At 44.1% G+C, this 26,165-nt stretch overlaps 1 protein-coding gene across 1 annotated transcript in view; it reads left to right on the top strand.

Moving 5' to 3' along the window:
- LOC136645409 (dynein axonemal heavy chain 11-like) overlaps positions 1-26,165 on the top strand; it is a 264,485-nt gene that overhangs the window by 203,014 nt on the left and 35,306 nt on the right. Inside the window, 6 exon segments of the mRNA XM_066621643.1 lie at positions 4,776-4,910; positions 8,363-8,536; positions 16,845-17,080; positions 17,334-17,456; positions 23,883-24,087; positions 24,643-24,807. Coding sequence (XP_066477740.1) covers positions 4,776-4,910; positions 8,363-8,536; positions 16,845-17,080; positions 17,334-17,456; positions 23,883-24,087; positions 24,643-24,807 — 1,038 coding nt within the window.

Here is a 26,165-nt window from a genome sequence, read left to right as displayed (position 1 = left end):
AGATCCTTGGGAGGTTTCACTCCTTACTTCTTTCCACTATGAAAACTACCCATCTATTCGTTCACTTTTTACATGTTTCTAATGTTGTAATCTTCTGGTGTGTCTGCTTTGCAACATTGATATAATGTTTCAGAAATGTTAATATGCCATCATGTTGTGACATCAAATGAGGCCGTATTAAGAATATTTTAAGAAGAGAAAGAATCAAACAACAGTACAGGGATTTGAAATATGTTTTGAAGGTAGTGTCAAAACTGTCACAGTGCTCGGATGCCAATAAAAGCTGGATGCATGCAATCTTTAAGAGTAATCCTTAAATTAGATGGTACAGACTTGAATTCTTTGGTGATTTTGGGAAACTGAAGCACTTCAAAGGAAGTGGATGTTAGCCATCTTCAGGTAAACAGGTAAAAAATGTACCTGTTTTATTTATAACCCACCCTATTCAGCAAGGGCCTGTGGATGTGTAAGGGAAGAATCTCACACAAACAAAATGACAGCATAAAATTTTTCTTTCTCCTTTCTGCTCCTTTCAGTCAAGATGGAGACCAGTACACAACTTCCAATGTTCATAGCTCTCTGGATCTTTGCTTATGTATGACCTCACGTTGCAGTTAGGAATTAGGGTGATTGATCTTGCAGACAGATGGTCTGCAATCCTATACACACTTACTTGGACTCAGTTGGACTTCTGAGTATATAAGCAAAGGATTGCACTATGCATTGAGCTATGGATTACACAGGCCTACAAAAAAAAAACACCTCTTTTTTTGTTGCCAAGGATGATTTAATAAATTTAGGATCTTTTTGGGTGCTAAATCCAAAAATTACATCAGTTTTGCACAATTGGCTTTAGTTTTGGGGTACGGCATAGCCACCTTATATGCCGATTCAAGCAGCTTCCGTATGAGGAAGAGCAGGCTTCTGCGCAAGGAAGCTGCTTGAATCGGCATATAAGGTGGCTATGCTGTACCCCAAAACTAGGGCCAATCAGGCAAAACTGATTCAGCACCCCAAAAATACCCAAGAATAGGTCTAACTTTTAAGACAACAAAATGTGTGTAGTCCTGTGTTATCATTCTTTACAGGTTTCTTCTTGGCTTTGTCTCCTAGAGGTGTTCAAGAATGTATAATTGTTGGAATTCATGATAGAAATAGCTGTATTTCACTAGAAGTAAGTTGCCCTCCTCCTCAGATGCAGTTTTTAGACTGATAATTATTTACTGAGAAACCCCAACAAAGCAGTTTCCAGTGGCACTCCATTTCACATGAGGGACTGTGGTGTTTTTGCCGAGGTTTTCCCTTTTCCTCCTCCAGCGCATTAAAACTGTGCTGATATTTGACGGTTTTCACTGCTTCCATTTTCTGAGAGGGCGGGCACAGAGCATTTTGCCCATTATTGCTAGGTTGATTGTTATATTGTGGCATTCCATGTTACTACCTCTGCGCTTGGCTGGCGAGCAGAAGTCCCAGGTAGGTTTAAAGAAAGCAAAAATGACCAGCAGGCAGCAATAACACAAGGGATTCCTATCACAGTGGCTCAGAATCCTGCAGCACAACACAAACAGATCTTTTGCATAATGACTAGGGGGGGAAAAAACCCCTGTTAATAACGGTTATCTTTCAGTAACGTAGCAACAGCCAAATCCTTGAAAAGAGGAAGTTTTCATTTATACAGCATTTCATTTAAACATTGAAATTTGGTATAATGTAGAGTATGAAGCAAGTTTTGAAAGGAAGCTAATGATTAAGAAGAAATGCTGTGGGCATTTAATAAGTAGAAGGAACTGCAAGATAATTAACTGGCATGCATAAAGATTCATGCTTTATACCAAAATTTTAATTTTGCACATAAATGTGCCTGATGTAGGCAGCATTTAATCACCTAGCTGACAGGAGTAACTACTTTCATTTAACCTTGACTGAAGATCATGAATTCTAACAGGTTTAATTGGATACATCATTTAACAGAATGAACAGAGCAAATTTTTCTCAATTCATAGGTTCTGATTGACATGCACCAGCAATAAGGCGTTGCACAATTAAAGCTGATCTGTATTCTTGGCCTGGGCACCAATTGCCATAGTGATGTGACACTGTTTGATCACTGTGGCACTGAAACTATACTGAATTTCCCCTTGTTTTGAAAAGGGCAATGCTTTAAAAGAAAAAGAGAGAGGTTTTGGCACTGCAAAAAAATTAATCACATTGATATGCACAAACTGTAAGGGAAGGGACATGTCTTATTGGTAATTCAGGAAAAGGAGGGGAAAAGTGGTGTAATAAGCTAACTTAATATTTTTCTGGTATATTATTTAGTTAGTATCCAAAATGTGAAGAGTTCATATGGATGTGTTATCTCTCATGGGGTGACAAAAACACAAATCACCATCTATTTGCATATGCAAATGACTGTGAATAAATTTTAATTTTACCCATTACAAGACAATTAGAAAAAAACAGACTGCACCAGTAATCTTCCTTTTTTTACCTTGGACTACCCAATGTTGGACCAGCTACTGAGCCTCTGCTGTGGGATCTGTATAGCAGGCGGGGTTTGAATTGTGTTGGAACCAACTATCTCCTGGCCATCTGTTTGCACTGTTCTTTACAATCCATGCTCATAATCTGGCCAAATACAAATGACCTGCACGGACGTGCTTCTAACATGTTATGATGGTCAACCTCAGTATGTTTTCAGAGCTTATGGGGTGCAGGATGTGGATAAAATGGGTGTAATCAGGAGTGATGACTATGGATTTCTTTAAAAGGCCCCTACTTTTCCTCTTGCCATTTGAGCACTAATCCTAAAAAGTCAGCACAGTATCACAGAGTCGGCAAAGTGTAGGTGTTTGGTGTGAAGGAATATGCACTGGAGGACAGGTGCACACATGTTTCTTCACTCCTGTAACCCAGTGGTTGCCAAACAGTAAGTCATAGCTCTCTGAGGAGTTGTGGAAACCAGCTAGGAGAGCTGCAGAATCTGCATGAAAAACCTGCCACCCTGTACAATGTATAGGATTGTAACACTAATGGGGAGCTACGACCAATGACCCAGTAGGTTAAGGGATCCACCAGTCAAAAAAGTTTGAGAACCACAGCCATAACCCTCAGCCTTTATGGCCTTTCTGAGCGAATGGGCCTCTGCTGTATGGTTCTCTGCATTCCATTGAAGTCTGTTCTCTCCACCTCAAATAATGAGTATGCTTCCTCCCCAACTTACCATTTTATGGCGGAGAAGTCAAGCAGAGCAAATATTTCAAAGAAACCTGAATGAGGAAAGGGAGAAGCAGTCTTCAAGATGGAGTTGCATACATTTTCTTTGTCCATATTTCATACTATGAAATCTTTAGAAAATTGCTTAGGTAAGTTAATGCTGCCCCCAGGCAAATTTCAAGTCCCTAAACAGCTCTTTCTCACCAGCCCACCAGAGGTTTTGCTACTTCTGGCAGCATTCCACAGGTCGTATTTTTTTACCTAGATGAACTCAAACTCTTTCTCCCATCCATTAATCACTACAGAATTTTCTACAGCTTTACAGTGTCTGTTTAAAAAAAAAACCAACTCTGGAGTTGCATTAAACCAAAGTTCTAGAGTGGAAATATAAAATTAAATTCTAAACACAAGACTTAAAGTATGCCATAGATAGAAACAGAAGCACTTTAGCACACCAATCTGAATTATTCCCACCTCTAACAAGGACCAACAGATCTTATGAAAATCTTACTTATCTATACTTTCACCCATTGTAAGGGTTCATAACAATGTTACTGCACCTTTGTATATTTCTATGTTTTTCTATCTGAGATATTTCAATCCTTCAAGGGTAAACTAAAAGGGGGGGGGACTATACCTATAAAATAATTTAATGCATTGCAATATTTTAATGCATTGCAATATCTGTGAAATATTATGAGCCCAAATTCCCAGTGCCTCTAGCAACCCAATGGAGACTCAAAGTACTGCATTAAAAAATGGTACCTGCAAATTTCCAAAAGAATGAATTGTTGTTTGTTAGGAACTTCCTCATGGTGGACTGTGGTGTGTACGCTTATAGTTAAAGTTCAGTGTAATCTTCCTGTCCTAGTACAAAGACCCTTTTTACGACTATGTGACTGATGCAAGCCGTTACTGCAGAATTCTGCTTACACAACATAACTGTGCCTATTATTGGTCTTGGCAGCAGATGTGGGACATTTCTAGGCTTTGATTTTGCAAACAAGGCTTTGGGATCCACCCAAATTGAATTAACTAGTGAGTATGTACAAAAATTTGTACATGGAGACTTGATTGCTGATGTCTACGGGCCAGACCACAGTCCACCACATTTGAACCGGATAAAGGAGAGGTGAACCAATAAGAATCAACCCTCTTTGAAAATAAGCAACAAATGAGGTTGAGTGAATGTACCCTTGGTGACATATACCGCAGAATCTTATGCATATTGACTTGTAAGTCGGTCTCACAGAGTTCAGTTGGACTGACTCCTAAGAAAGTGTACATGGGATTGCAACCTTATTGACTGAAAAGTTACCTACATGTTTGCAATCTACATAAGTGTTACCAATAAATGGCATGTTCAGCCTTTTCTGTTCACCTCTCCTGATCATGTGAATTGAGGGCGGGGAAAGGGAAAGGGATGCTTAGACCAATCACATTTGTCTTTTTCTGTCTCTCTAATTGAAGTTACCAAAATATAAAATAAGATGGCAGTGGTATTTTTGTTGCTTGTTCCTAGAATGTCTAGACTTGTTTCTTGCTGTTTTTATTTGAAGGAACTAGACACAAACCTGGCTGCCTTCACCACCGCCTTTGAGAAGGCTACAGCTGAGAAAATCTGCTGCCAGGAAGAAGTGAATAGAACTAACAAGACTATTGAGCTGGCCAACAGATTAGTGAAAGGTCTGGAGGTGAGGTCCTACAGGGCAGCCTAATGAAGCAGCTTACAGAAAGCACTTCTTTGTTATACACTAGTGATCTGACAATAACAGAGGCACTTAGCAAAGAACCTGATGAGCTGAAAAAAATTATGTCATTATCATTCATTTTTTTTCATAAAGGAAACATGTTTTTGACCTTTACATTTTCTTACATTTTGCCTCACTGTCGTATATATTAACTGCAAAATTACCTACTAACTAACATGTCTGAGAATGTTAAAAGAAAGAGGAATTGGGCGCCCTTGGGTCTTGGCAACTGAAATGGTTTTTAAGATGCTCAGAATGTGAGATGCTCTGAGACAACAGTTGGACATTTCTTATGATGACTGCTTTTGATTGGGTGAAATAGGGTACAATAGTTTGTGCTAGTTTCTTAAGTAATATGATAATTCTCTAATTATTTCCCTGGGATGTGGAATGAAAATATATTCAGCCAAACAGTGGATAAGGGCCAAGAGCATGTCATGGCAAAGCCCAACAGGCAAGCATTCTGTTGCTGTTAATTTTTAAAAAGAGGACCGCCAATGCTCAAACATGTCACATCTGACCTTAAAATTCTGGCCCCCAGATTCAGCTGCACACAAATTGGTGGCCCTTATTCAATTATTATGGAAATTGTTTCCATACATGCACAAGAGTGCTTGCATTCAAAACAGGGTCTTCTAAACCCAGTACAAATCCATATTGCCTCCCTGATCCAGATGTGCCCAGTAGAATCCATTTGTTTAAAACACACAGTATTATATATTTAATACTATTACTATTTATAATAGTAAAGGAAGGCACTATAGTTCTAGGGTCTAGTTTCATCCACACTTAGTCATGCTTAGTCTAGCTGTTTTCATGTTTTTAAAAAGGTATTTACATGTGTCTGGTTGTGCAAGACTGTAGATGGGGATGTGCAGTAAATTCTCATTTAAGCATCCATGAAAGGAACACAGTGTGTCTAGATCTCTTTTAGATGCACTTCTGACTTTTGCCCATGGTTTCTGATTGATTAAACAAAGTCTTCTTTCATAGGTGTCTTTCTTTCATAGTCTTTCTTTCAAGACTTTCAAGACTTCTTTCAAGACTTCTTTCAAGTCTTTCTTTCATAGGTGGCTCTTCTTAGCTGGACTATCTTTTCTAAAAGCCCAATTCTGTTGGGCCGCTGTACCACCAGAATTCACATTCCAGCAGCTCAGCATGCTTTATGGTTGTCGCAAAAGGTGACACAGCTGAGCACCAGTGGCCTGCCAAGAAGCCCCGGTGCCAGTAAGTCAGCACAAGGTGCGGGCAGATCAGGGAAGGATCTTGCAAAATCTCACAAGATCCAAGATGGTGGCTTCCAAATCTTGTGAGATTTAATGAGATCCAAGATGGCAGCGCCTGGGAGAACAGGTAGGAGGGACCAGCAACACCATCCTGTATAGTCCTGAGACTGCGCCTTGATGTCCTAAGGCGGTGTGACACACACACCTTGGGAACCCACTAAGCCTTTAATCAAAGCTTCTCTCTTATAGTAGAAAAAAATTCATAAGTAAAAAACAATACTAGATAAAATAATAATAATAAAACTTTATTTTTATCCTGCCCTTCTCCCTAACGGGACCCAGGGCGGCTAACAACATATTAAAAACAATAGAATTTAAAAAACATTAATACAAACAGATAAAAACATTTAAAAACACACTACAGGGCCATAAAAACAGTAGTCAGATTAAAAGAGTAAAAGAGCAGATCACCGAGGAATCAAGCCTGTAAAACTAAAAGATGTATAAAAAGTTAAGAAGGCCAGAAATCAGAAGGCTTGTTTAAACAACAATGTTTTCAGGCCTCGCCGAAAGCTCTCAAGAGAGGGAGCCATTCTCAAGTCAAGGGGAAGGGAGTTCCATAATGTTGGTGCCACTACCGAGAAGGCCCTATTTCTTGCAGCCACCCCCCGGACCTCCTTGGGTGGCGGCACTTGCAAAAAGGCCTTCTCTGATGACCTGAGATGGCGAGCCGGATTGTACGGGAGTAGGTGGTCTCTAAGATATCCTGGCCCAGAGCAGTATAGGGCTTTAAAGGTCAAAACCAGCACCTTGAATTGGGCCTGGAAACGAATGGGCAGCCAATGCAGCCCCCGGAGAAGCGGGCTGACAGAGTCAAACCGCCTGGCTCCGGTGACCACACGGGCCGCCGCATTCTGTACTAATTGTAGTTTCCGAACCGTCTTCAGGGGCAGCCCCACATAGAGCGCGTTACAGTAATCTAACCTCGATGTCACCGTGGCATGGATCACCGTGGCCAGGTCTGCACGATCCAAGTACGGTCGCAGCTGGCGCACCAGCCGAAGCTGAGCAAAGGCCCCCCTAGCCACAGCCGCCACCTGGGAATCCAGGAGCAGCTGCGAATCCAGGAGGACCCCCAAGCTGCGAACCTGCTCCTTCAGAGGGAGTGCAACCCCATTCAGAGCAAGTCGATAATCCAGCACCTGCATCGAGGATTTCCGAACCAGGAGAGCCTCTGTCTTATCCGGATTTAATTTCAGCTTGTTAGCCCCCATCCAGATCCTCACTGCTTCCAGACAGCGCTCCAGGCTCTCAACCGCCACCTTGGAGTCTGGAGGAAAGGAGAGATAGAGCTGGGTGTCATCAGCATATTGATGACACCTCACTCCAAACCCCCGGATGACCTCTCCCAGCGGTTTCATGTAGATATTAAATAGCATGGGGGACAGAATTGAACCCTGCGGCACCCCGCACCTCAAGGGCCAGGGTGTCGAACAGGCATCCCCCAGCACCACCATCTGGGACCGACCCTCCAAGTAGGAGCGGAACCACCGCAAAACAGTGCCTCCAACTCCCAACTCGGCCAATCGGCCCAGAAGGATACCATGGTCGATGGTATCGAAAGCCGCCGAGAGGTCCAGCAGGACCAACAGGGACGCACTCCCCCTGTCCAGTCCCCGGCGTAGGTCATCCACCAAGGCGACCAAGGCAGTTTCCGTCCCAAAGCCCGGTCTGAAACCAGATTGAAAAGGATCCAGATAATCCGCTTCATCCAAGACCCTCTGGAGTTGGGACGCCACTACCCACTCAATTACCTTGCCCAGAAACGGGATGTTGGAGACTGGCCGATAGTTATTCAACACAGTGGAATCCAGGGAGGGCTTCTTCAGGAGGGGGCGAACCACTGCCTGCTTCAAGGCGAGTGGCAATGTCCCCTCCATCAAAGAAGAGTTGACCACCCTCCCCGTCCACTCAGCCAGTCCCCCCCGGGCCGCTCTAATCAGCCAAGCTGGGCAAGGGTCAAGCAGGCAGGCAGACGGCCTCACACTCCAAATGGGTCTGTCCACATCCTCAGGCTGTTCCTCCCTATTTTACTAACAATTTGATAGCTATCTTAATAAGCTACAGTTACTATGCATTAACCTCTGGTCCTTCATCCTTGTATTTTAGTCTGAAAATGTGAGATGGGCTCAGTCTGTGGCACAGTATCACGAGCAAGAGAAGACATTGTGTGGAGATGCGTTGCTGACGGCAGCTTTTATTTCGTACGCGGGACCATTTGCAAAACACTACCGGCATGAGCTAGTTCAAAATCAGTGGCTACCCTATTTGAGAAGGCAAAAGGTAACATGCACAGAACCTTGTCAGTTGAGATTATTTTTGAAAACATCATTATTTAGCTAAAAATTGTGTGTTTTCAGTAAAAATGTTTTACAATACCTGGTGAAATAAGGATGGGGGGCATTTTGAGAGAAAACCGTGAAAATGTGATACACCTGTGCATGAGCAAAATACTTCGCTGACTGATGCTTGCTCTTCACAGCATTTATAGGTATCAGAAACACTCTTTCCCCAAAATTCTTCTGTTTTCATTCAAATGCCAACATGTGGCTTCACATTTCAAAATTATTCCCTATAAAATGTGCTGCTCTTCAAATATTTGTCTGCTGTCCCTATACCTGTCTTCTACATGTGTTCATCATGATGTCTGAAAGAGCCTACATATGTCCGGGATTTCAGGTATTGTTCCAAGTGTGTGTAGGGCATGAAGCTATTTGGAATGAGAGGCACCATCCTACCCCTATGTGCATTCAGGTGAGTTTTGCTAGTGGTCCGTATTGAAATGCACGTATGGAACCTGAGACATTATTCTCTTACCTGTTCAACTGTCCAGCCTCTTACTTCCAAGGAAGGAACTGCATATTCTGCAGTCAAATTGTACATTAAAACTCCAGTTGCCACTTCTTCTCTGAAAAATAACATTAGGAAAGGGTGATTTGCAACAGAGAACCAGTGGGTGGGAATGGGGGTTCAACCTTACCCACTGATACCTTTTCCTCTACAACTTCCCTTCACTTTTGCCCAACAGAAGTTCCAGATACATATTTGATAGGAGGACTCACTCAGGCTGGAAGGCAGATTACACCCTTGTAACACCTACCAGTCTTCCTATGGCCTTTCTATGGCTTTGTATAGTCCTCCTGTCAGCCAGAGCATTTGGAAATGCACTTTATGATAGTTAGTGCATGAGGAGGGCACAATCAGCAGTGAAACTGTGGTGGGGGCAAAGTCCTAAAGTGCTTCAAACCCTCCTCACTGTTATTTTTCATATAAAAAAACAACAACCAGACCACATCGTACATTCAGTACTCGCATCAGGTTGCTGGGGATGCTAGGAGTAAAGACTTGTGGTGGACACTCAACCTCTATTCATGCACTTCCTCTGCTACCATGGGGTTAGGGATTCGCCTAGTCAGATAGACCCTCCATGGGTGTGACCTGACTGACTTCTGACCCCTGTTTGGTCATACAGCTCTCAGAAGCAGAGATTATCCCTATAGTAACAATGGTACTATATATATGCATCTATGAATGCAGCCCCTGTTCACCCCCCTGTACCACATCCTATGCAGTTTTTTAGGATCCCCTGACTCATTAGCCTTGCTAGAGGGGTGCAAAGTCATAGCTGTTGCAGCTGTTGCTGCCTGAATGGCTCTGAGGGCAAGTGGGAGGGGCTGCTTACATTTGTGGTTGGGAACCTGAACTTACTTACGATTTTGCACCCCTCTAGCTATGTTACAGCTCTGACTTCATGAAAGGCTTTGTGAGAATTCAGGAAACTGTAGGTGGAAGAAAAGCAGCAAAGCTCAATTCTTTGAGTTATACTAATGATTCTTATCCTATGATAAGAAGACCAGGAGACTCAACATTAGACCAAAAAAAGAGAAAGAAATCGATTTTTTTAGTGTGGCATTCCTGTGTCTAAAGAAGAAATATATGGTGAGGTGTCTGTAAGGCGTGTCCTCCTCTGCAATGGTCCTACTGTAATATCAGCATAATTTGCTATAATTGTCCTACTTTGAGATGCCATTAGTCCTATTCTCAGTGCTTTTTTTGTAAAAAAAAAAAAAAAAAAAGGTGCAGGAACTCACAACTTGTTAATCTTTTATTTATTTTTAAACCATTTTTTTATTGGTTTAAAATAAGTAATAAGATACAACTAGACAACATGTGATTAACACATACAGAGAGGATAACAAAAAGGCATTCAACACTATTGAGACATATAGCTCATACAAAAACAAAATACAAGGTGCATATTCATAATATTAATACACTAAATATATAAAAAGACATATATTAACTGAAGGCATAAGAACGCAATTAGCATAACAATGTGCTTTAAAACTTCTTTGGGTGTATCTGGAGCCAAATAAAAAATCTGTTAACATCTGTTCAAGGGAAAAGAAAGCATAACATATCATAGCCAATCATAGCATGGAAGCAACCGCCTCCTAACCATTCCTGTTAATCTTTTACTTTAAAAAAAATGATAGAATCCACGGGGTTTGTTTTAGATTTTTAATTATTTGAAAACTGTTTTAATTATTGTTTTTAATTGTTAATTTTGTATTTTGAATTGCTGTGGGCCGCCTTGTGTGCCCATGGGGCAAAAAGGCGGGATATAAATCAATATAATAATAATAATAATAATAATAATAATAATAATAATAATAATAATAGATTCAGTTCTTAAAATGAATGAATGCATCGCTCCTGGAGAGAGAGAGCATGCGCGCAGGATGGGGTGAACAAGATATTTCTCAGAATCCCAAAGATGACAGTGCTGCTCCTGGAGATGGGGATCAAAGGAAGACCCTGGTGCCCTAAGGTGGTTGTCATATCCTATATTTTCCTATATTTGGGGGTGTCTGGTCCACTTTGGTGGTCGAGATATCTGGCTACCCTGTGACTGCAAGGAGCTGGGGAACCAGTGACAGTCCGTGGAATAACAAATGAAGACGAATGAGTGTGTAGCTCCTGAGGGGGAAGAGAGAGAGGGGGTGGGGGGAACACAACACTGCCCAGAAGGATCCCACAGTGCTGCTTCTGGGGGCGATCAGAGGAGCGCCCTGGTGCCCAAGGCGGTCGGTCGCCTGCCTGTCACTGCTGCCCTCGCGAGGAGGCAGAGGGTGTCTGGTGGGGGAACATGCTGTCCTGCAAGCAGAAATTCCTGCGGAGAAGAGCTGAACGGGCGGGGAGCCTACCTGATGATGTCGTCCTGGTGCACCAGGTAGAATTTCTGGCGGTGCTCGCGGGGGCTGTAGACCATGCCGATGCCCGCCACAAAGTAGATGATCTCCTTGGCGGTGGTGTAGTAGAGGTTGTTCGGCACTGGTGGCCACAGTAGCCATAGACCCAATCCAGCTGCAGGTGGCAGTTTGAGGGGCTGCGGTCGGCCATGGCCTCCTCCCTGCCTGCAGTCAGGTCCTCCTGCCGAAGGAGCCTTGGAGGAGGGGGGGCTGTTGCCCCCGCCCGGGACAGTCGCCTCCCCGCTTAATCCCTGGCCAGCGACATCTAGCCTCCTCAGACAGCTGCCACTGCCACCTGTCCTCCTCACAGAAGGAGGGCAGCCCTCCTGCCAGCCCAGCGGCTGCCGCCGCTAGACATGACTGCACAGCAGCGGCTCCGCGATGAGCATCCACCCGAAGGGCAGGTGGCAGGGGGTGAGTCCAACCCAAGGCAGGTGAAGAGAGAGCGCCTGTCCCCTTCCAGCTGCTCCGAGCCTCCCTCGGCTCCTGCTGCCTCGCATGACGTCAACCCTGCCCCCCACCTCCACGCGCCAGCTTCGTCTGCGCATGCGTGATCTGTCTACCTTAGTCCCCTCGTGGTGCCTTTTGAGCGGGCAGGCGGTTTCTCTATCTAAAAGGTGCCAGAACGCCGTTCTGGTGCGTTCTATTAGAAAAAAAGCCCTGCCTATTCTGAAATTCATTTGAATGCAAACAGACACATGGAGGGGGCTGATTGGGAAGGATTGTAGCTCAGTGCAGAAGGTTCCAGTTTCAACTCCCTGCATACCTACATAGGGCTGGGAAAAACCCCTGTCTGAGATCCTGGAAAGCTGCTACCAGTCTAACACTAATACTGGCCTCTCATGACATGCCCTGATATATCATTTCCCAGAGAGTTTGGGAAACAGCAGAAGTAAGAGTTGAAGTCCTAACTAGCAGGTAAATCTCTGAGATGCAAAGTTCTCTCCTGCTAACTGGTTAAGAGGCACTTTTTCAAGTGGGTGCTCCTCTTTTATTTAGCAGGGGGAGAGCAACTGGCCCACCTCACCCCAGCAGTGTCTTTTTCTAGTGGCTATCTGCTGGTGTTGCATCTTTTTAGATTGTGAGCCCTTTTGGGACAGGGAGCCATTAGCTATTTGATTTTCTCTGTAAACCGCTTTGTGAACTTTGTTGAAAAGCGGTATATAAATACTGTTGTTGTTGTTGTTGTTGTTCTCTCCATTTAGTAGCCTTTCAGCCAATATCAAGCTGGTGCAGCATTATTAAGGTGACAAATCATTTTTAGATTTTGAATAATAGGGTTGATTGTTTAGTTGACTGACATTGCAATCGTAGGTATGACTACTCAGAAATAAGTCTCCTTGTGTTCAATAGGGCTTACTCCCAGGTAACTCTGCATAGGATTGCAGCCTGAGTTGCCTTGCCTAAGGGTCACCCTGTTGATTAGTTTTCCTTAAAGGAAATAAAAAGCCACCTACAGCTCCAACATCATTGTTGACCAAACCCAGTGTGAAGAAGCCAGTGGTCTCTGAGCATCACCAGACTTCTGCCTTGTGCAGGCGCATGCACACATCCTCATAGCATTGTTAATAACTAATAAATGAATAAAATAAATTCTGAGTCCTATAAATATTAATCCTGATTCATTCTCTTCATTATTCTAGTCACAAAAATGTAGAAGGAGGGCAAGTGGTGCCACTACCTATCCATCAGAGTGGGAATCTTTGCTTGACTGGACAAGCTTTCTATGGGAGGGTAGTGGGAACAATCTGGTTGGAGGACGGGAGTGGGGCAGAAAGACTGCAGCCAAGTCACAGGCTCACACAGCCTAATGCAGGGTGTAATGAATTTGAGAAATGAATTTCAAAAAAAAAAAGATTACCAGGTACTGCAAGCAGTTAATGATGGGTGGGGAGAAGAGGGAACAACTTAGGAATTTGTACAGTGCAATCCTATGCATGTCTACTCAGAAGAAAGTTTCATTGATCACAATGGGGTTTACTTCCTGGAAAGTAAGGGCATAGGTTTGCAGCCTGAGTGTCAAATCCTATCCAGCTTTCCAGTGTTGGTGCAGCTGCCATGCAGCCTCTAGGTAAGAGAACAAACATTCAGTTACCTTGAGCAGGCCTCCTGACCGCCTCCCTAATGCAGGATGCAGCGCACACCCCATTGGTATGGCTGCATTGGTGCTGTAAAGTTGGACCTTGTCTGCCTCCTTAAAATCTGATTGAAGCAGGAATAGTAATTGGGGGGCCCAATCCTATCCAATTTTCCAGTGCTGGTGTAGTTGTGCTAGTGGGATGTGCGCTGTATTCTGTGGTGGAGGGGCAGTCACTGGGACCTTCTCAAGGTATGGGAACATGTGTTCCCTTACCATGAGGTTGCATTGTGGCTACACCAGAGTTGGAAAGTTGGATAGGATTGGGCCCTAAGAGTCAAGAGTTCTTGGGCAGTGGTGAAATTGACACATGGCTTGTCCTCTTTCTCCTCTGTTACTTTGGTTAGGCATTTTGTGCCTGAAGTGAACTTGATCCAATTGAAAATATAATTTGACAGTTTCAGAACTTGCACCACCCACCCTCTCCAGGTTGTTGAACCACCTTCATACCAGAAGAAACCCAGAGGTTGTTTAAAAAAAAGAAACCACATGCAGCTTTTCAAATAAAATGAATATAATGCACATGTCTTCCAAGCTCACCTTGAGCAACCAGACTCCTCTGAAAGGAACAGAGCAGTGGAAGCAGCAGCAAGTGTCATCAACACCCTATAGAGTCGGAGGAGGAGGACCATCTCCTCTTGTCCACTGCTGCCTCCTCTGAAAGGGGCAGCCACCAAGGATGCATAACAGGAAGCAGAGGTGTCAAGGCAGGGCTGTTGCAGAGGTAGTGAGTAGCTGTGGAACACTGCCTACTACACCCATCTTCTACCTAAGGGGGCTACCTTACCATGTCTCATTAGTGAGGCTGATGGTAGGACGGAAATTGCAGTCCAAGCACCACCTTGTGGTTGATGGGCAGAACTGCATCGTTGAGTCAAAAGGGTTGAAAAGCAAAATCAGAAAACTTTGTCAAATGCAGGTGAATTTGTTGACTTTTTCTATGAAGCTATTATCAAAGTAATAATAATGTTGAAATGCCATTCAATTTTCTCCAATTCAAAAGTTTTGTGTCATCACTATGCCCAAATGCACAGTTGATACTCTTTGAGCAATTATACATATTATTATTATTTTATTAATTTGTACCCCGCCTTTTTGCCCAAAGGGCACACAAGGCGGCTAACAAACAATTTAAAAATACAACATGAAAAACAGTTAAAAACAATTTACAATGATTAAAAAGCTAAAAACAAAACAAAACAAACCCCGTGGATTTTCATATAAAAAGCAAGAACGCCAGCCAGCCTGTCAACAATTAAAAGCTTTTTGAAATAAAAAGGTCTTCAGTCCACGCCAAAACATTAGCAACGAGGGAGCAGTCCTCAGTTCTAAGGGGAGGGTATTCCACAGTTCGGGGGCCACCACTGAGAAGGCCCTCTTCCTGGCCGCCACCCCTCTCACATCTCTTAGTGGCGGCACAGTCAAAAGGGCCCCCCTAGAAGATCTAAGAGCACAGGCCGGATTGTAGGGAAGGAGGCGGTCCCTCAAATACCCCGGACCCGAGCCGTAAAGGGCTTTAAAAGTCAAAACTAGCACCTTGAATTGGGCCCGGAACAGAACCTGCAACCAGTGTAGCCGCCGGAGCAACAGCTCGACAGAGTCAAACCGACGTGCCCCAGCAACCACACGAGCAGCCGCATTCTGTACTAGTTGTAATTTCCGGACCGTCTTCAAAGGCAGCCCCACGTAGAGTGCATTGTAATAATCTAATCTAGATGTCACTAGGGCATGGGTTACTGTGGCCAGGTCCGCGCAGCTCAGGTACGATCGCAGCTGGTGAATCAGCCGAAGCTGAGCAAAGGCTCCCCTGGCCACCACCGCCACCTGGGACTCCAGGAGCAGCTGTGGATCCAGTAGAACCCCCAAGCTGCGGACCTGCTCCTTCAGAGGGAGTGCAACCCCATTCAGAGCAGGACGATAGTCCAGCACCCGAGCTGTGGATTTCCGAACCAAGAGCACCTCTGTCTTATCCGGATTTAATTTCAGCTTGTTCTCCCACATCCAGTCCCTAACCGCCTCCAGACAGCGATCCAGGACCCCAACCGCCTCCTCAGAATCAGGGGGAAAGGAGAAATAAAGCTGGGTGTCGTCAGCGTACTGGTGGCAACCCACTCCAAACCCCCGGATGACCTCTCCCAGCGGCTTCATGTAGATGTTAAAAAGCATGGGGGATAAGATGGAACCCTGCGGCACCCCAAACCTCAGAGGTCGGGGTGCCGAACAGGCATCCCCCAGCTCCACCTTCTGGGATCTGTCAGCCAGGAAGGAGCGGAACCACTTCAAAACAGTGCCTCCAAGCCCCAACCCGGCCAGCTGGCCCAGAAGGACACCATGGTTGATGGTGTTGAATGCCGCCGAGAGGTCCAGCAGGACTAACAGGGTTGCACTCCCCCTGTCCATCCCCCGGCGAAGGTCATCCACCAAGGCGACCAAGGCAGTCTCTGTCCCGAACCCCGGCCTGAAGCCAGATTGGAATGGGTCCAGATAATCAGTTTCCTCCAGTACATATAGGACCTTGTGTATATTTGGGTATATGTGGATAAGCTCCATGCAAATGTGACCTATGAAGGCAACCAGGTATGATCCTGATCTGCCTCCTCCTCATATTCATTTATGTCCCAATGAACATTTGAATAGAGTTCTTAATTATAGAATAAGTTCTTAATGGTTTTCTCGGTGCTGCTAAATGTGAATCATTTCTATACATCTATATCTTTCAAATGTTTGAAAGTCAGCAGGTGTTTGAGGATCAGCTTCTTCCATTGCTTTCTGATTGTGGCTTTTTAATGTAATCATAATTTGTTTGTTTATTTGGGGGAAATGTTTTAATTAAATTGTCTTATGCTTCCCTGTGCAGGAAATGCTGGATACAAATTCTGAATGTAAATAAATAGGCATATTGATCATTCTGATAATGATCTGAATAAGTACTATATAAAGAACTGTATTTTGTTACATGATGGATGACAAACTGAATGAAAACCTATTTCATTTTGTTTCCTAGTTTGAGAATGTTCAATATTATAAGATTATTGAATCATCTACATTTGTAACAATTACAGTGAGCATAAGGAAATGATACATTTTCTTCACTTGGGGATCGTATCAGCATTTTTTTTCATGCTACAGACTTGAGTGCTGTATCATCACAGGGACAAGACACTGAAACTAGGCATTTTTAAGTTAACCTTTATTATTTTAGGTCCCCATTCCAATGACTGAAGGTCTTGATCCGATCTCCATGCTGACGGATGATGCAACAATTGCTAAATGGAACAATGAAGGCTTGCCTAGTGATACCATGTCCATGGAAAATGCCACTATTCTTACAAACTGCGAACGTTGGCCTCTATTGATTGACCCTCAGCACCAGGGGATCAAATGGATAAAAAGCAGATATGGCTCCGATTTGAAAATCATCCATTTGAGTCAGAAAGGGTAAGCCTTCATTGGCAACTACTGCTGTTAACAGGGATAAAAACAATTCCTTTGAGTTGGGCTTTTGCAATCATATATGCTAGATTGTTTTATTCCAAGGTTACTTTCTTTGTGCGCTAGAAGAACAAATGAATTACATCACAATACCTAATGAAAACCCTTTAGCAGAATGCTCTGCTATTCGGCTGCCCTGTGCCTTTTTCTTAGGCCTTCTGTTCTCCTTAAGCTTTCACTGGGTTGTGTTTTTTCATAGATATGTTGATATCATAGAAGAGGCAATTGTTGCTGGAGATCCGATTTTGATAGAAAACCTAGAGGAGACCATCGATTCTGTCCTTGACCCTCTCCTTGGAAGAAGTATGCTGAAAAAGGGAAGGTAATCCTTTTTTGTTTGTTTGTGTACTTTAACCTATAAGCAATTTCTGGTTCACACCTTCTTAAATTTTTGTAATAGAAGTTCTTATCCCTCCCTAAATCAAGAATAAAAATGGCTAGGCTTCCCCAAGCCTGTCTGTCACTATGGGACAGGAGTCCCCCAAATAAGCAAACCAAACTCACAAAATGGAGAAGGGTGTTACTTCAGTGATGCCAGCATAAATCTAGGAAGTGGCAACAAAATACAGGTAACTTGTTGTCTTGTGTGCTCCCTGAGGCATCTGGTGAGCCACTGTGAGATACAGAAAGCTGGTCTAGATGGGCTCTTCTTACGTTCTAGTTAGGAGAGGATGATGGAGCATCCACCATTTCTGAATGATATGGAAGAGGCAGCTGGCACTTCCATCTTTTCATGCAATCAAGGCACAAAGAAGATCAAATATGAAGAAAGGCCACCAAAGAGCACTTGTTTTCCCTAGGAACTGCCCAGAGCTTCGTCAGCCTTCGGATCTAGTTAAGGCCTTTCCAGAACGATGAAGTTCATATTCAGTTGCGTGGCATCTAGACCTTTTCACTTCTAGGTCCTGTTGCAACAATATCAGTGTTTTCTCAGTTGAGAGTTTTGTGGCTGAGAAGAGAGTCATGTGTTCTCTCCACTAGCAGTGCAAGTGCTATGTGCAATTTTTTTTAGTCTCATGGCTCATGTGTGTGACACAATTCAATCACGCACCCATGTCATTTCCTTGCCAATTAAAAAAACTTGATAGTCGGTTTGTTTATAATTATGTTTTTGTTTTTGAGAGGTCAAAGTTGATCCAAGACCATCTATCCTTTCTCTGTTACATTTGGACTGGATATGGCAGTACTTGACCATGTCATGGGTTATATGCATGTAGCATAGGTAGGATGTTGGAGGAAGCAAAGGGGGGCATGGAAAATAGCACAGGACAAAAATGTAAATGACAGCTGCTTCAATACAAGGGGGGCATTCAAAATAGAAAAAATAGGGAAAAAATTGTGCAAAATCTAGAACATCCAAACAGGGTACAGAACAGAGGCGATTTTTATAGGAAAGAATTCACAGTATGCATTAATAGGCAATTTTACCTGGCCCACCCAGAATTCTTTTAGCTCAAAGTGGTAGGAGCAATCTTTTATCACACAACTACAGCTTGTGTGCTTGTTTGCAATGTGCAGCACCTCACCTTTTGGTAGTTGTATAATGAGACTATGAGAATTAGCCCCTAAGAGAGGAATGGTGCCTTCTGAATAATGCAAGCAGGAGGCAGGAGCGTAGGGCATAGGGCATGCATGGGGCAGGAGCTGGCTGCAACTCCTGGGCCACTCTCAACAGCCCCCTGCTGGCTGTGGGTTGCTCTCCAAGGTTTCATGGTTGCAGCACTGCTACAGCCACAACTGGCCCCACCAGAGTCCTTGCAGCCTGCAGCTGCATACTCTGTCAAGGTGCCTGCTGACGTCTGGCTGCGCCCCTCCTTGACACAGCTGGGAGAGGTGCGACTACAAAAGCACTTGGGGGGTCCCAGGTGGGTCCGTTCTTGGACCCTCTGCTTTTAAGTTGCTGGACAATCTGCAAGATTCAGACGTGATAGCTGTTTCTGATGCCAAGATCACACTTTACATGGTGACACACGGAATGGCAGCCCAATGGCTTGTATAGATCACAGTTAACTGTTTCTGGTGGGAGCAAACAGAAGCAGAGAAGTGGAAGAGGACTGCTGAATCCTTTGCCCGCCTGCCATTTCCCTGCTCCAAATTGGCTCCTCAGAGGCTTCTTTCATTTTGCTTTCAAACACTTGTTTTCCTGTATTTAAAACTTCATGAGGAAAATGCTGCTTGCAGAGCAACTTGGAGTGGAAAACAGTGAACAGGGAAAGAGCTAAGTGCTCTGCCATTTCTGAAAGTATTTCCATCATGTAACACTTGGACTGCAGTCTTATACACACTTCTCTGGGATTAGATGTCATTCAACCCAGTGGGACTTACTTCTGAGTAGACATGCATGGAATTATGCTCATAATAGGCATAATGGGCAGGAGGTCTGGTCTAGAGGGTAGAGCCTCCGTTTGCCTGAAGATAACATCCAAAGGTCGCCAGTTCGAGGCCACCAGCACCATGAACAGCAAGACCTTGAAGCAGCTGACAAGCCTAGCCGAGTTATGCTATTCCACCTGCTCTTTGGCCGCTGTCAGCCTGTGTGGGAGGAAAATGGAGACCAGAAAGTGATACCAGATCATAAAAGATCCATCTGAAATGTTGTGGTTCTTGAAAGACAGAACCTTCTTCAATTGTAAAAATCCCTATTGGGATTTAGTATTGCCTGCCTACGTAAACTGCCTTGAATTAAAGTCAGAGGAGAAATCTGACGACCAAGAAAGGCAGTATATAAATACCTGTATTATTATTATTATTATTATTATTATTATTATTATTATTATTATTATTATTATTATTATTATTATTATTATTGATAAAAATAGGGAGAGTCAGCATGGCTTCTGTAAGGGTAAGTCTTGCCTCACGAACCTTATAGAATTCTTTGAAAAGGTCAACAGGCATGTGGATGTGGGAGAACCCATGGACATTATATATCTGGACTTTCAGAAGGCGTTTGACACGGTCCCTCACCAAAGGCTACTGAAAAAACTCCGCAGTCAGGGAATTAGAGGACTGGTCCTCTCATGGATTGAGAACTGGTTGGAGGCCAGGAAGCAGAGAGTGGGTGTCAGTGGGCAATTTTCACAATGGAGAGAGGTGAAAAGCGGTGTGCCCCAAGGATCTGTCCTGGGACCGGTGCTTTTCAACCTCTTCATAAATGACCTGGAGACAGGGTTGAGCAGTGAAGTGGCTAAGTTTGCAGACGACACCAAACTTTTCCGAGTGGTGAAGACCAGAAGTGATTGTGAGGAGCTCCAGAAGGATCTCTCCAGACTGGCAGAATGGGCAGCAAAATGGCAGATGCGCTTCAATGTCAGTAAGTGTAAAGTCATGCACATTGGGGCAAAAAATCAAAACTTTAGATATAGGCTGATGGGTTCTGAGCTGTCTGTGACAGATCAGGAGAGAGATCTTGGGGTGGTGGTGGACAGGTCGATGAAAGTGTCGACCCAATGTGCGGCGGCAGTGAAGAAGGCCAATTCTATGCTTGGGATCATTAGGAAGGGTATTGAGAACAAAACGGCTAGTATTATAATGCCGTTGTACAAATCTATGGTAAGGCCACACCTGGAGTATTGTGTCCAGTTCTGGTCGCCACATCTCAAAAAAGACATAGTGGAAATGGAAAAGGTGCAAAAGAGAGCGACTAAGATGATTACGGGGCTGGGGCACCTTCCTTATGAGGAAAGGCTACGGCGTTTGGGCCTCTTCAGCCTAGAAAAGAGACGCCTGAGGGGGGACATGATTGAGACATACAAAATTATGCAGGGGATGGACAGAGTGGATAGGGAGATGCTCTTTACACTCTCACATAATACCAGAACCAGGGGATATCCACTAAAATTGAGTGTTGGGCGGGTTAGGACAGACAAAAGAAAATATTTCTTTACTCAGCGTGTGGTCGGTCTGTGGAACTCCTTGCCACAGGATGTGGTGATGGCATCTAGCCTAGATGCCTTTAAAAGGGGATTGGACAAGTTTCTGGAGGAAAAATCCATTATGGGGTACAAGCCATGATGTGTACACGCAACCTCCTGATTTTAGAAATGGGTTATGTCAGAATGCCAGATGCAGGGGAGGGCACCAGGATGAGGTCTCTTGTTATCTGGTGTGCTCCCTGGGGCATTTGGTGGGCTGCTGTGAGATACAGGAAGCTGGACTAGATGGGCCTATGGCCTGATCCAGTGGGGCTGTTCTTATGTTCTTATGTTCTTATGTTCTTATTATTATTAATATGCTGAGGGCGCAATTTAAAAGGTGCCTTATGCTGGCCCAAATCCCTCCACAGAAACTTCCTCACCACCGTTTGGGTCGGCGCATGTGCGCCGACGGAAGCAGCAATAGTAGGCGTGGGGGGCGGAGAGGAGGCGGGAGGGTGGTGTTTCTGGGCGGGGGGAGGGTGGGTGATGAGCGGCCCCGGGGGCGGGGCTGGTACCCGGATCCTAACCCCCATCCCCACAGAGAATGGAGCGGCTTCAAGCCGCTCTGCTCTCCTCAGACTTGCGCTACCTCCAGAGGTGGTGCAGGTTTGATGAAACCCATTGGGACCAGCAGCCCTTACCCAGGGGTAAGGCAAAGAGTTTCCCCTTGCCACTGGCTGAGCTGCTGCTGGCCAGAAACCTGCATTGGATGCAGCGCAAGCCTCCTGGCTTGCCTGCTCCACCAGGGGTTTGGATTGCACCCTAAGGAACCAATCCTGTCCCTCCACCACCGTACTATAGCATGCAGCCACACTGAAAAGGTGCACACTGCATGCTATGGTAAGGGGGCAACATGAAGACTAATGGAAGCAAAATAAAAAGTATTTTATCTTTCCTTTGCATAAGCCTACAGGCTGCCTATGGGCAGTGCCTAGGAGAGGGGGGTAAAGGGGGTAATTTGTACCCAGGCCCAGGAGCCAAAGGAGGAGGCCTAGAAATTTCCTGGGATCTTACATTTTCCTATCTAATCAGACTTGTTGCCCGCATGGAATGCTGGGGTCACTACCACAAGTGTGCAGCTGCAGCTACTGCAGCTACTGGCAAGCCATATTTGCTGGGCTCAGGAATGCATACATGACACTCCTTTACACAGTGTCAAATCTCGGAAGAAACTGGCCTGCTACAGTAGCACTGATAAAATTCCTCTCAGGAGCCCTACCTGTGGGTCTCCTCGGATATATGCCAGCCATTTTGGTGGCATATGTCCAAGAAGAGAAAAGGAGTGGGAAGGTTTTGAAACAGGGATAAGATCCTGCATGCTCAACTGCTGCTAGATCCATCCCCTGCCAACCCTTTCCTTCTCTGGTTCCTCCCCCAACATGCCCCATTACTCCCCCTCCCCCCTCCATGCCAGCATACCAACACCAGTGTAGGTTGCCAGCCAAGACAGCAGGCCCTCTACTCTACTTCTTTGTTGTGGCTGCCAATGGCACACAGCAAATTTATGACAGTGGGAGAATGTCCCACTGCTCTAAATCAGATGTTAAGATTGGTCTGTAACACTTATTCCAGCCAGGCAACACACCCCTTGTTCCACTGATTTGATTTCAATGGAAGAAGGTTAAGTATATAATTAATCAATGGGATTTAAAATATGCTTAACTTGGGCTGGAATGTGCTCTTACTGTCTGGACAAGAAAATAATCATTCAAACAAATATTTAGTGTTTCTTTGCCTCTTTTTTCCATGCTTATCCTGGGGAAGAATTCCAGCCACAGGACTAGTTTTCTAGCCCTAGAGAACTTAGGGACAGTTACTGGAGCTGTGAAAATGTCTAAGGGAAGATGACTAAACCAAGAAGCAAAGTTTGTCTGAGCCAGCATAGTTGCCCACAATTCCACAGATAAGCCTTCTAATATGTCTCACTTTGTAGCCTTAATTTCCCACCTAAGTTCAAATCTTGTTTGTGAGTTTGGTTGCCAGCTGGGTCCATCTTCTCTGAGTGGCATGTTTGCACTAGCTGAGCCTTCTTTACGCTGAGTATTGATCCACTGTTAAGCACTGGCTTGAAATGAGAAAAGGTATCTTTAATGTTTTGCTCCCTTGGGAGCATTTGATTTCAACATGGGATTTTGTGGCCTGTTGTGAGTTATTACATTTCGGTTGTTGTAATTTTGAATTTGAATGAATGCTGAAATCTTTATTGTTTCAGTTGGAACAAATTCTGTAGTCATCCCCCCCTTAATTAACTGCAGATGGGATAACTTGCAAATTTCTTCTGCTTTCTGTCATTGTCCTTCTTCTCCCTGCTTTTCCCCCTGCAAAAATGCAATTCTGACAAGCACATTATGGCAGTCAGTGTCATCTTTGGGCTTCAATAGGCCCTCAGCAAACTGCCTTCCATGGTCCCACCTACCAAGGTAGACCGCAACAGACTGGCATTGCCACGACAACACCAAGGCTATGGTGTGGTTGAAGTGATCAGATGTGCTCTCAGAGATCTATAGGCCCTTTGGAGAGCCCTGGGATTTCAGCAACTGCCCATTGATGACCCTGATGCCACCCTTAATTGCAGTCCTGCCCAGCCCCATACAACTTTCCAATGTTAATGCAGCTGTGCCAATGGGGTGTGAGGTGCTTCCTGCTGTGGGGAGTGGTAGTCATGAAGGGCTCGTCAAGGTAAGGGAGCTTTTGTTGCCTTACTCAGGTCTGTGTTGCACCTGCATCAGTGCTGGAAAGTTGGATAGGATTGGACCCTGAGACCCCTCCCCTCCTGCATAAAAGTTTTAAAATTTGAAAATATTGTCTCCACATTATTTTTCCTTTTGCAGGTACATAAGAGTAGGAGATAAGGAATGTAAATTTCACCCCAAATTTCAGCTCATCCTCCATACCAAACTTGCCAATCCCCACTATAAACCAGAAATCCAGGCACAGACAACTTTAATTAATTTCACTGTTACACGGGATGGTTTAGAAGACCAACTGTTGGCAGATGTTGTCAGCATGGAAAGACCAGACTTAGAACACTTCAAGGTGTGTGAGTTTTTATATGCTTGCCAATGTCCTTGGTCAAGTTGCATGTGCTTTCAAAGGGGGGGGGGATTGTATTACCTTGACTGAAGTTCAGGCATCTTGAGTGTTCCAGCGCAAAATTGATAGCTCTGTTTATTTGCATCACATGCCTGGCAAATACTTGAAGTGTTCTGCCATCACCACCCCTGAATTTCCCTTTGTTGCTTTAAAAATAAAGCTTTTGTGGTTTTTACATCTCCTTTTCTCATTCAATCTGCATTTGCTTCTATAGAAGACACCATAGCTGCGGCAAGAAATAATTATGTAAAACCAGTAGACATAAATCTGGATGTTCGGCTTCACAGTTATTGGGGTGGAGAAGGTTCTATAGTGGAAATTTAGCTACACCTTTCACCATTTTTTCTTATTAATCCATTGCTTAATTACTAAACACTAAAATGGAAGGTTATAATAAAAGTCTTGGGAGATCAGCAAGTTTTGAAGTTCAGTGATGCGTACTTCCTATATTAATGGCGCTTGAATTATAGGTTTGCAACCATACCATTTTCATTTCAGTCTGAACTCACAAAGCAGCAAAATTATTTTAAAATTGAGTTGAAAATGCTTGAAGATGAATTACTGACACGCCTTTCAGCTGCCGAGAGTAATTTCCTTGGGGATACCCTTCTGGTTGAGAGGCTGGAAACAACAAAACACACAGCAGCAGAAATAGAAATTAAGGTAAAATTATAAATCAGACGAGATGGTGGTCTGCTATAAATAGTCAAAAGACCGGTGCAGAAATTACTAATGACTGACTATCTAAAACAAAGCTGTCTCTTATTCATTGTGACTATTAAGTAATCCTTAGTGTTTTCTGATTTGATAAAAATAGTGATCTGGCATGGTTGTTTTATTGTGTAAGATACCATAATCCTGTGTAGCAGAGTCTCCATGCAAGTTTTTTTCTGTGGTTGTTTAGAAATGAATCAGCTTGGCAGAGTGAAATATTTGCATACAGTCAGAAGAAGGGTTAATAAAACAAAAGGGTAGTGGAGTGAAGGGTTGCTGTTCATGTTCCCTTTATATGCGAATTCAGATTCTCTGTATGTGTCTTTTTACACTGCTAGGTACGAATTTAAAATAAAACATAACACTGGCACCTACCATTATTTCTCATGAATGTAAGGCCTTTTTTTAAAAAAAGGTTATAATGAAGACACCGTACTTTATCCTAAAGTTGCATGTTCAGTATGTTGCTAGACTATAAACAAGTGGTAAATTAGACCAGGTGAGAAATGGGAAGGATTATCCTCCTGATATACAGGCAAATTGGATGACTTAAGTGTCTTGTTCTGAGGTGAACTGTCAGTCCTGACAGCAATAAGATGACAACCAGCGCTACAAAATGAGGTGCTGCAAATGAACACGAAATGCAATAAACGTACATTTCGAATACCGTGACTTGATATTAATTTCTGCCATTCTGATGCACATCAGTGAATATTTGGTTCAGTCAGAATGCAGAATAGTAGCAAGCCAGTTAGCAATCACTGCTTTTTTTTTTCAGAGCTGGTTACCACTTTCAATTACTGTATGTATCTTGCGTTTCCTTAATAATGTCATACAATACTAGCAATAAATTTGCCTATTAAAAGTGACAGGCTGATAGCACTAGGTATAACAGTGTCCTACACAGGTGGAGTCTGATTATCCGCGGATTTTACATCTGTGGATCTAGTTCAACATGGGTCCCCTGGACTCATGTTGGGCCAGACTCTGCCTCACCTGAACCACTGAGGGGGACCAGAGCTGTGCTCTGGAGGGTTTTCTGAAGTCCGCAGAAAGCGTTTTCCGAAACCTGCAGTGACAGCATGTGTCCGCCCGCTACCTCTGCAGGCTTCATTGTGGCTCATAGAGCTGAAAGAATGACGTTTTAATGCCTTTTAAGGCTTTCTGTAGCCCAGGGAAGCACCCCCCCCCCCGCAGGAGGGGTGAAGGGAATACAATGCCACCAGCATGCTCCTGATGAATGCAGAGCCCAAAAAACACTCAAAAAGGAGGTCCCCCTCCCCGGCTGACAAACAAATTGTATTGAG

This window comes from Tiliqua scincoides, chromosome 1, assembly GCF_035046505.1.
Source record: "Tiliqua scincoides isolate rTilSci1 chromosome 1, rTilSci1.hap2, whole genome shotgun sequence".
NCBI lineage: Eukaryota > Metazoa > Chordata > Lepidosauria > Squamata > Scincidae > Tiliqua > Tiliqua scincoides.
This window is presented reverse-complemented; position numbering and strand designations above follow the sequence as displayed.